Here is a 12,237-nt window from a genome sequence, read left to right on the forward strand (position 1 = left end):
TGTCATTTATGTTCTGTAGTATATGCTACGATCGACTTGCATCGCAAGGCATTATTCTACTTGAGATCCTATAGGAAGACTGTTTTTCCCAGTGGTGTAAATTCAGAGATGTTTAAATAAAAAATGAGCACCAAAATCAAACTCTGTGCTTGGTGACCTAAATTTCCTTCATTGCTTTCATCGTTGTACCCTGGAGATGTGAGAGCTTACGTTTTTGATAACATTTGTTTTAACTAGCTGCCCTTAACCGTGTGTAGTGTTGTGTGAACATAAACCATACATATAATCATATTTTACCCTTGTGACCCTGATCACATGTGTATGCAGCTTCCCTCAGCCTCCCCCTAAACCTACTGTGGATGGAAGATTCTTCTCTTGTCCATCAGCTCTTCTTCCTGCTGGCTTTGAGCTTCTCCAAGATGCCCAGGCTGATGAGCAACGTTTTCACAGCATGAGGCTTCTTCACTGTAGGGATGATATCATTTGAGGCATGGTCTCCTTTGGGTTTTCACTGCACATACATTTTTGTTTTAAGTCTCATCTGTCTGCAAAATCTGTTCCCACACCATATCTGGCTCTCGTGCTTGAAGGCTAGTTCTTCATGTACTCTCAGGTGTTATGCTAAGCTCTTGGTTTGGTGCACCATTGCTCTAAAAGAACTTTGTGGCTCCTTTTAAAGTGTTTGTGGGCCTTGTTGTGGCCCCTTCATAGGACTCCTTGTCACAGTTCTAAGTATAGGGGGGCAGCTTCAACTTACTGATCTGACTTTGCCCATTGAGGGATCCAATTATTTTAGATGGTATTTTATCTATGCGTTTGTTACTTTAACCTTTCTAGAATGGTCTTTGGTTTTCATTAATTTTCAAAGGCACGACCCGGATAATGATCTTCCAGCAGTGGGTTTTTATCCTGAAATTTGATAGACGCTTTAATGGTTCACAGGTGGAGGCCAAATGGTAAGGTTAGGGCGATTTACTTTCATGTGTGTGAACCGGGACCTTCAAAGCATATTGAGTACTTATGGAAACGTCACTTTAGATTTTATTTGTTGAAATAATAAAAGATAAAATCAATGTCACTTTGTACAATAACTGGTTTTTGATTTCATTGTTTTAAAATGATCGTATAGAACAAAATATATTGAGTTATGAGAGAACTGGTAAGATGTCTGAATACTTTTGCACTTTGTAGAATAGTATATATAAAATGTTTGTGTGTAACGGTTAATCCATAAAGTCATGGCTTTCATGTAGTATGTTGTGTTTTAACATTTCAGTCTCATAACAGACAACATATGTAACTTATTACTGTTTACAGAATATTATATTTATAGAATCCTAGTTTTGTAAATATGAAAACAACTAATTGGATTTAAAGGGGTAAGGCGGATTTAGAACACTCATTGAAGGCATGTATGTATCCTCGCAGTTGGCAGTCAACTACTCCCTTTTTTTAACCTAATAAATTAGGTTCAGGAGGCCCTACCTTACCTTTTTGTTTTTGTTGGTAAAATTGTTATGCCCTGCTTGTTTGTCCTGTTAACCCATTGTACAGCGCTGTGGAATATCATATTACATATATGTATATATGTGTATATATATATTATATATATATGCAGTATCTGTTGTTCACACAATCCGTTATGAGATGATAGCTTCATGGACGGTTGACTTCATTCACTGTGGTGAGGAGCGATCCACTTAGCTTTTATTTTTTTCATGCCTATTTCTGTGATTCATCTGGAAAAAGCATCAGCTTCCAATTATTTGTTGTCTTCTCTTACCTTAAACTTGCATTATTAAAGTATGAGTGACAGCTGAGCTGGCTCAAACATCCCCAGTTTAGCGTCTTGGTCTTGTGGGTGTCCAAGTGCCTCTTACTGAGGGCATCCCTTATGTTGTAGCCAGCTCCAGCATTCTAAGGCCTGGGGTCTGGCTTGGTTAGAATGCTAAAAACACGTGAATAAAAAAACGACCTTATGTTACATGATTTTTATTTCTAAAGCTTCCACCTCTCAATGACCATGGACCAATGACTCATTACAATAGGTTAGTTTAATAGTAAGGTTTATTCCATTTTTGAAACTGTTGTTGCTGATGTAGCATCATGGGTCTTAGAGACCACCCTGGGTTTCCATAATAGAATTAGCACTTCCTACGCCTTTCTGTAAGTAGCTTAGAAGGCCGCACTGTAGGAAACTATCAGCATGCTTGGTCGCCACATCCATTTGTCTTGAAAATTCAAGTAATTGGCCTCCCTGCAATTATGGAGTGTTGGCCCTCAGGCAAGAAAACAGTAGGGTTTGTTGCAGCTTTAAGTATAAAGTGCATTTCAATAAAGACTATTACTTTCAGATTTCAAGAACGTTATAGTGACTTTGCATGTATTTAGAAGCATTTTTCCCCTGTGTTTTTCTACCTCAGTAAGTACAAAGTTTACTTATTACAAAGCGATGCTGTTCAGTACAGATGGCGTCTTTATTTTGGCATGATTGTTATTCATTTTCCGGGTGTATTTTGGTATAGTAATAATATTACTTAAGAGGGGTTATTCTTTAGTATCAGAGTTGCTAATGTGATCATTTGCATGTAGCGCCTGGGAAAGTCAGGTATGTAAATAGATATACCGTGTTTGCTTGATTGTAACCTCTCACCTTAAAATCAAGGTAGTCTTCTAATCAGGTTGTGGGGGGTAGTCTTATAATCAAGCATATATATATCTATATATATATATATATATATAATCTATATCGTTCAGTATATCTTTCCTAGTACTGATGGACTGGTTACTGTTGTGAGAGGTTTTATATTATACATGGTACCACCTGCTTATTCATCCCTGTTGGTGTTTCACCAGCTGTGGATCCGTTTGGGAAAGATTTGTGGGATCAGGCACCTAACCTCCTACAGCCCTGCTCTAAAGGTCTGCAAGGCAATACGTACAGTTTGAATTATGTATCTGAACTGTAATCACCAGCTGAAGAAGAAAAATAAAGGCTCACAAATGCATTTCATTAGCGGTTACCTAATGTGTTCTATCTCTTTGGGGTAAACAATTGGTTAGGTGTCCATAAACAAAATGATCTTTTCATTAATATATATAACATAACATTTCCTATGTAAGAGGGACAGTTGCGCACTCCAAAAACTTGGCATTATCTAAATCTGAGCATTTAAAGCAAGTACGCTCCTGTTTCAAAATGGAGGGAGCTCAACTAAATGTTTGTAGACTACTCTGAAAGGTAGTCCCTTAGTTTGAAAACAAAGAATAGAAGAGGCCGACCACATAAGTGTGTGTGTGTGTGTGTGTGTGTGTGTGTATAGGACTACATGATTATGAAACTATTGCCCTAGTATATCACTTAATACTATTCTTTTGAGTCAAATGACGGGATAGTCTCACTGCACAATTTGTCCTGTGATGTAAACATTGATGTAAATGTCTTGAATAAAAGGCCTTTCAATTGGAAGCTGTGGTAATACATTAGATGTTGCAACAAGGACTTCCAGAAATAAGTAAATCACATCAAGTTGTCAAGTATATTTGTCCCTGTGCGTATCTTAGTTTGTTCTTGTAACGATAATGACGGAATCAATGAAAAAAATAAGTACCTTATACAATTTGGAGCTTACAAAATGATTTTCACTTGTTTGTCTAAATTGAAGAAAAGCAAACTGTTCTTTCAGAAATCCTGTTTACTGTTAAAACCGAGTGTAATGTTGTTTTACAAATATGTGCTCTCTTTTCAGTTGTCCGTATTTGGCGGAGAACATTACCCCAGCAATTCCTGTAATAGGCGGAATCCTTGTTTTTTTTGTCCTTGGGGCTTTATTGAGGACCAGTTTCAGCGACCCTGGAGTTCTTCCTCGTGCCACACCTGATGAGGCAGCAGACCTGGAAAGGCAAATAGGTAATCTAACTCAAGTTTCCACTCTTCAACATCGATACTTATGAATTTATCAGGAGTACGTTGCATCCTTGTTATCTTTTAAATTATGACCCAAATAATTGGGCTTCTTGCACTTATGGAAACATGGGCTGGTGATGCAGTTTTCACTCCCATCCTTTTCCATACAATAACAAGCCAGCGTGCTTTGTGTTGAGTACGAGAGCCATTTCAAAATAAATGAAGGTACAGTAGTTATCAGCTATGCCAGATCAGTATGCTGAAGACATATTCTCATATGTCACTGATATGTTCTGATATGTCACATGACCCAAATGGTAGAATGGACACCAAATGTTTCTATCCTAGGTTTGAAATTTTGTTTATTTAGCCACAACATTTGTGATGTTGTATAACGGCAGATTGCTTTGTGTAGAGAGCTCCAAGATCGGTGTAATTTGTGCAATGCTTGCTGAGTTCTAAAAAACAACTCCCTCTTTCTTATACTGTGTAAAAACCTCTGTGTCCGACAATGGGGTTTATTTACTAAAGGAGGAGTTTCTAGGTGTTTGTCAGCCTGTTACATCCACAAAAATTTGAGTCTGAGCAGACCAGCACAGCCACTCCGAGCCTGCCCCCATTTTGTATCGGGCTCTGCTGCTGGTGGTCTGCCTGGAAGCCAGGCAGACCAGCAACAGCAAAAACGAGCCCCCACAAGCCCTTTGATGACTCCTGTAGGCATGGAAGCCTACAGCAGTCATCAGAGAGTCCCCCCTGCAATGGCTGCTCTATAGACCAGCAATTGCGCCCCAGCTGCCAGAGACAGCTTCAGGGACAGGGGGAGAGGGTTCTTTGGTCTCCACATGAGTGGGGAGACCAGCCCCAACCCTCCTCTGCTGCCCAATCCCTCCATGAGAGCGACAGTGCAGCGTTAACCCCTTCAATGCCACAATTGTGTATGACACATTCGTGGCATTGCAGGGGTTAACATTTGTCCCCACAAGCTTGTGGGGACTAAATATCAGGCAATGCTGTGCTCCAATGGAACATCCGCATTGAAAGATTTAAAAAACAAAAAACAAAAAAAAAACAGCACTGACCTGAAAGTCTAGGGTGCTTCCAGGTCAAATGATGTGAGTTTAGTAAGTGGGCTGATGATCAGATCACTCCTGACCAACTGTTAGTTTATAAAAAAAAAAATCCTGGCTCCTAACTTTTTAAGCTGGCGCCTAGATTCACAACAAATTTGTCAAGCCCTGATTAAGGTGATGTGGTGTGTGAGAGCTGTCGGCATGATTGAGTGGTTAGGGGGTGTAATGCAAATGCTTATGTTTAAGGGTTAACAAGGCATCTTGCATGAATAAGAGAAATGTAACATTTTCTTAGGCCACATCCTGCCATAAATGTTATCTGGAATCTGGGCCAGGCCCCATCATAAAGAGAATCCAAGAAGGGCATCTTCAAAGGATGCCAGATGTCCTGGGTTCCATAAAGTATTAGAGGACCAGACACTGGGTTCACACAGGGGATGCAGCACTGAGCAGCTTTAGCGTTATGAAGAAGCCTTAAATAGAACTTGTGGGTGGCAGCGAATAAAGTTTGGTGGTCGTTGGGTGTACAAGTTTGGAGTTAAGGTGTAGTTGCTCTGAGCTCTGCAGAGAGAGTAGTGAGTGAGCCGGCGGGCTATGTTTTTATTCCCGTTACCCATATCACACCCACATTCCCCCATTAGCATCACTGGGAGGACAGGCAGTTGGGTAGCTGTTCTTTCTGCTGTCATTACAGTGGGTTTGAGGTATCTGTTTGGCAAAGGGCTGTCAATGGTCGTGTGATTAAGTGGTCGGTGTGTTTGTGTTTGGCAGTGTTGCATTTCATGCCCTGTTTAATGCTGGGAATTCCGCATTTAATTGCTATTACTTTTTTTTAGTAAAAATGTACTTTTGAGCGTATAGAATGTACATGTACGAGTGTGGGCACTCCATGTTGGCAAGGTGAAAATCACGTATGTAATACACTCAATTATGAATGTAATAAGTGGATCTGTTGCCATCACCAATTCCCAATATATATATTACATATTTTACATCTTACGTGTTACATACCCAAAATATCGCCATACTGCCCCAGTAAGCGATTTTATTGCTTCCTTTTGTTGGAAGCTGCTTGTTTATAGCTTTTCTCTTCTTCCTCCCATACATACATTCTTCAATCCACTTGTACAGTGTCTCAGTGTGTGAGTAAATTATGTATTAATATCTTAAGTGCCTGGAATATGGATCTGCTCAGTTCTGGAAAGCTCTATGTACTTGGTGCATACTGGTAACCTAATGTTTTTTTTATATCGATAGCTATCTTTGTTTCCTTTTGGTTCTCACTCCCTTGATAAGGTTGAGGTAGAACTAGTTGGTTTACTGCAGTAGAGGCTAGTGCAGTAAACCAACAAGATTTCTAGCTTAAATTTAGCATAAATTTGAGATGGCTCAAAAAAAGTAGCTAACCTACAGCAATTTTTTTTTATGTGTGCATAAATGTAATTTCCATCATATTTGACATACGTACCAGCAGCCTGATATGTGTTTGCTTGCTATATTTGATGTGATGAAATACAGTAAAACCAAAATGTAACCTGCCGTGGTCAGGCCAATTGTTGCCTCAGCTTGCAATGAGGTTTTCATAGAAAGTATCAAGTTTAACACAGATGTATCAGAATGTATTTTTCCGTGAATTCTCTCAAGTAAACCAGTAAACGCTCAACGGGTTTCCCTGTTGCTGTGTCTGTGCATATTGATTTGCAGAAATTATCCCAAATCTTTTTGCAGATGTCGCTAATGGCTCTACTTCAGGCGGTTATCGGCCCCCTCCTCGAACGAAAGAAGTCGTTATCAATGGTCAGACGGTGAAATTGAAATACTGCTTCACCTGCAAGATATTCCGCCCTCCACGTGCTTCTCATTGCAGCTTGTGTGATAACTGTGTAGGTAAGTATTTATAATGACGATGACCAATTGCTAGGCAACATTTATTAATTTAAAAGGTAAGGTGAAACTCAAAAGCTCCCCACACGATAGTGTTATCTACCACAAAGAGCAGCAGCTTCTTAGCCCTGAACCATGGTGGCTAAATACTGGATCCAAGTCTGAATCCCTCCTATAAACCGTCATGTGTTCTAAACAAGGCTTAGAGCTGCAGAGTTTTTAGTAGTTTGATTTGTTGCTCAAGGTCCAGATATATAAACAGTCAGGATAACTAATGGTGTTTTGCGTTACAGAGCCAGATTCAGTTATTCTTCTTCGTCTATTTACAAGCTGCATGTGCGTTTTTTTAAATGTCATTCATTTAGTCAAACTATAAAACTTGAAAATTGCATTATAAATGGCGCATTGCAATGCATATATAACAAATAATGCATTATACAATAGTGCTTACTAAAACATTGATTAGCAGACGGGGCTTCTGAAGTTTTAACTCTTTCATCCCTCTAATGTAAAATAGTACTTTCTGGGAAGTGTGTAGGTAATCTATAGGAATGATGCTTGTGAGTCTGCATTTATTTCTAAAAGTGCTAAATAATGCAGAGCAGGTAAACAGCACAATGAGTGTACAGACTGTGCAGAGCACTTTTGTCACAGTGTGTTTTGTGAACAATAAGGGATACCTAAAATAATAGTCTGCTCAACATACCTGGGAACTCCCGGAGTTTGACCATGCGTCCTCTGCGTTGAGGGGACAGGTTCTCAGGGTCATATAGTCTGGAGTTGACTCATTCATACTCTTCAATTATCTAATATCTAAGACTCCCAATTAGTGTCTTTCCTACTGGTATGTTATGGTTGAAATTCCTGCTTGAATACGAGTGACTCATTTAAATGTATCTTTGAATAACGACAAGTCAAGTTTTCCATGAGGACTAGAATTGGAGCTATTTGGTTTACACAGTTAATCAATCGCCATGTAGACATTAAGGGGGTAAGATATGCTTATCGCCAGCATGGCAAGCTGTTTCGTTCTGATTATAACATTATAGTTTATAAGTGTGTCGATTCTTAAGACCATCGTGCCTCTGAAGCTCACAACGCAAGATAAAATATACCTGCGCATAGGTGGATGCTTGCTTTTCATTGCTGACTTTATGACATGGGTGCATTAAACATGGTTTTGTTTTACCTGTTTAAGTTGTAAAACAGTCCAGTGTCAGTAGGGCCAGAAATGCAGTTTGAAGGGGACTTCGTATTTTTCTTTGAGTTTTTCTTTTTTTCTGCATTAAAATTTTATACTTGAGAACTGTAGTATTCTAGTATACCTAGAACTCCCAAATAGGGCTGCAACTAACGATTATTTTAATAATCGATTAGTTGGCCGATTATTTTTTCGATTAATCGATTAATCGGATAAAAAAAACAATATGCAAATTTTTCGTTTATTTAAAAGAATTTAATGAACTGGATGTTAAAAAACAACTTAAAATTTACATTAACATTCTTATTTTGTTATGATGTAATAAAAAACAATATTTTCAAAGTACAAGAACCCAAACACAATATTTATGAAACAAAATAACCCCAAACATTCTGAAAAGAGGTGGACTATTACTGTTCAAGAAACTTTGCCCCAGCACTTTGCACTTTGCACCCAGCACTTTGCACCCAGCACTTTGCACCCAGCACTTTGCACCCAGCCCTGGCACTTTGCACCCAGCACTTTGCACCCAGCACTTTGCCCCAGCCCTGGCACTTTGCATCCAGCACTTTGCACCCAGCATTCAGCACTTTGCACCCGCACTTTGCACTTTGCACCCAGCCCTGGCACTTTGCACCCAGCACTTTGCACCCAGCCCTGGCACTTTGCACCCAGCACTGGCACTTTGCACCCAGCACTTTGCACTGTGCCCCTGCACCCAGTCTCTAACTCTGCCCTGCACCCAGCCCTGCCCCCACATTCTGCCCTGCCCCCACACTCACACTCTGCCCTGCACCCACTCTGCCCTGCACCCACACTCACACCCTGCCCTGCATCCCCACCCCCACTCTGCCCTGCACCCAGTCTCCCACTCTGCTCTGCACCCACACTCACGCCCTGCACCCAGTCTCCTGCCCTGCACCCCCCACCCCCACTCTGCCCTGCACCCCCACTCTGCCCTGCACCCCCACTCTGCCCTGCACCCCCACCCCCACTCTGCCCTGCACCCACACTCACGAACCGCTCTGTGCGAATGGAGCCACTCGCACAGAGCGAACCGCTCTGTGCGAATGGAGCCACTCGCACAGAGCGAACCGCTCTGTGCGAATGGAGCCACTCGCACAGAGCGAACCGCTCTGTGCGAATGGAGCCACTCGCACAGAGCGAACCGCTCTGTGCGAGTGGAGCCACTCGCACAGAGCGAACCGCTCTGTGCGAGTGGAGCCACTCGCACAGAGCGAACCGCTCTGTGCGAGTGGAGCCACTCGCACAGAGCGAACCGCTCTGTGCGAGTGGAGCCACTCGCACAGAGCGAACCGCTCTGTGCGAATGGAGCCACTCGCACAGAGCGAACCGCTCTGTGCGAATGGAGCCACTCGCACAGAGCGAACCGCTCTGTGCGAATGGAGCCACTCGCACAGAGCGAACCGCTCTGTGCGAGTGGAGCCACTCGCACAGAGCGAACCGCTCTGTGCGAGTGGCTCCATTCGCACAGAGCGATTCGCTCTGTGCGAGTGGCTCTGTGCGATCCGTGCACATAGACATGAAGAATACTTACCTCCGGAACGCGTCACATCCGTCACGTAGCTAAAAGAAGGCGGAGACTGCAGAGCGTGTAGCAGAAGCGGGGAACGCTCGCGGAGGTAAGTAAAAGGAGCCGAGTGCTCCAACAACGAATTGATCACTCGATTAATCGATAACGGAAATCGTTATCGATGATTTCCGTTATCGATTATTATCGATTTTATCGATTCGTTGTTTCAGCTCTACTCCCAAAGTGCTATGGAAACTTTGCACTTTTGTGGGTTGAGAACAGGATTAGTTTTAGACATGTTCATATTGACGTTGGTGTATTATTTTTGCTTGTTATGCAAATGTCAAATCCACCGGCAGAGTGGAACGCGATGACCATATAAAAACAGATGCACTTCTCTTATCCAGCTGTAGTGGATAATCATCTGTAATTTTAATTGTTGTGACAAATGCAGGCCAGTCATACAGTCGTATATGATTATAACTGACCAACTTTGGTATAGGAGGACATTAGCAAGGTCGCTTAAGGGTTCAACCAATAATTCTAAAGAAGGCAAGAGGTGCTCTTCCCAAGCTGTGTCGCTTAAAAAGAAAAAAAAGGTTGCACTTGTGAAGCTAGTCTCTAATTAATGTCTAAAGGATTGTGTTGGCAGAACTACATATTAGCAGCTATATGTATGTGCGTGTTCTAGGCTGGAAAAATGTGCAGTCATTTAAATGCTAGCATAGTGTTAGGTAATGGCCTCTAACATCTGATGTTGTTCTAATACCGTTAAGTTATACCATATTAGTCCGATGAAGAGTATAAGATGCGCAGTATGTGCTGTAAAGATTTTTATGTGCAGAAATTCCATATTTTGCTCAGATCATTTTTCTGACAAGTTAAGTGTCAGGCGTTTTAGCTCTTAGCGTGAATTCCAGTAACATGTTACCATTCATTCATCTTTGATCTATAGAAGAGTGTGAATTAATTGTGAGCCATTATATTTTTTTTTCTTTTGCCTCTCATTTCAGAGCGCTTTGATCACCACTGCCCCTGGGTAGGCAACTGCGTGGGGAAACGAAACTACAGATTTTTTTACATGTTCATATTATCTCTGTCCTTTCTGACAGTGTTTATATTTGCATTCGTTATCACGCACATCATACTTCGTAAGTATGCTGGTGAAGCCATGTTTTCTTCTTTTGCTTACTTAGTTTATTTTGCTTTTACTTACATTCATATAGAAGTAGATTAACTATTTCATGATTTGCTTTTTTGTGTGCGATTTCACTTGCATAACATGCAGGGTAACTTGGTCCTTTGTATGACTTGTGGTAAAGATAACGCTTTAACAAAAAAAAACCTCTCAAACTATCTCTATCTATCTTTCTGTGCCTCTATCTATCTTTCTGTGCCTCTATCTATCTTTCCCTCTTTGCTAATATCTGGTTGTCTGCATTTCTAAAGACCTGTTTTCTAAATGTACATATTGTTGAATTAGTTATAAGGCATAAAGGCCAATTAACATCTCCCAATTCTTAGTTTCTCCTTTACATTGCTATTGTGTCCCACTAGCCACTTCGTAGCAACATGTGGCATCTAACATGGTATGAATTTTGTTTGTTTCGTGCCACCATATTAAAATCTAATATTGACGCAACATAATCTACCCTACATAGTGTTGGCATCAGGGTTATTGTATTAATCACCCCCCTAAGGATTTTTTTTAAAAAAAAATTAAATTGTTTTTTCAACTGTCTCTCTGGTATGCATCTATATTGGCTTTCTATGGGAGATAATTTGTATGTTCTCAACAAAAAAAGGGCACAATTTGCTGATGCTTGTAATTAGCTTACCTTGCACAATTGCCACAACGCCACTTGGAATAACTGCTGAACCCAGCCAGAAGGCATAAAAAGCACTGTAAGCAGGGTTATCCGTGCCCCCAATACACGTTCAGATGGAACATCTGATGTTCCAGTATTAAAATCCGAGCAGCGTTTGGTGCACTGCTCTGCCGTACGGAGAACGGGATAAGTAAACCTAGTTTACTTGGAAATAAATTAAGAGAAATTTGACTGGCCTTTTTAAATGCCTTGTGTCGGCATAGAATACAAATTATGCGTACCCCATTGACATGTTTTATTTAGCCCGAAGTGCAATAGTCCTAAAAATAAGTAGCAATGCAGAGCTAATACAAAATGTTTTTGGGAAATAGTGTATTCAAATGTTACCCCACCTAACACACGTTATCTAAAACGGCTCAATATTCTGGGTTGTATGAAATACCGAATGTTAAATAAAAGCTTGAAGGTAATAAGCACACTGAGCCCCTGTTATTAAGTTGTCAAAAAACCCTTTTACAGAGTATGAGACTGTAGCTATAAAATTAAACCACTGCACGTGTGTCTGTAAAGACAAAGTAACCATGGACATGTGAAGATTGCAGTGCTCTTCAACATCAGTTAGATTATAATGTGCCTCATATAAGTCTGAATGCATGGAAATGTGCCATTAACTTCCTGTACATTTCAGTTCCTTTTTTTGAGGCAACAGTGTATACAATTTTTCTTTCTTCTCTTTATTCTGTATACTTGTCTTTCGCATACTCTAGAGTTGCTTGACCCGGTTTTTAGAAAACACCACAAAGGATTTGGTT

General features: G+C 40.8%; 1 protein-coding gene across 5 annotated transcripts in view; it reads left to right on the forward strand.

Annotated features, from left to right (window-relative positions):
- The window catches only part of ZDHHC14 (zinc finger DHHC-type palmitoyltransferase 14), a 37,068-nt gene that overhangs the window by 12,344 nt on the left and 12,487 nt on the right, over window positions 1–12,237 (forward strand). For all 5 annotated transcript variants that reach the window (XM_053460865.1, XM_053460860.1, XM_053460861.1 and 2 more), the window contains exons 4-6: window positions 3,750–3,910; window positions 6,706–6,864; window positions 10,610–10,747. In XM_053460865.1, the coding sequence (XP_053316840.1) occupies window positions 3,750–3,910; window positions 6,706–6,864; window positions 10,610–10,747 (458 nt within the window). The remainder of the gene's footprint in view (window positions 1–3,749; window positions 3,911–6,705; window positions 6,865–10,609; window positions 10,748–12,237) is intronic.

This window comes from Spea bombifrons, chromosome 3 (genome assembly GCF_027358695.1).
Source record: "Spea bombifrons isolate aSpeBom1 chromosome 3, aSpeBom1.2.pri, whole genome shotgun sequence".
Classification (NCBI taxonomy): Eukaryota; Metazoa; Chordata; class Amphibia; order Anura; family Pelobatidae; genus Spea; species Spea bombifrons.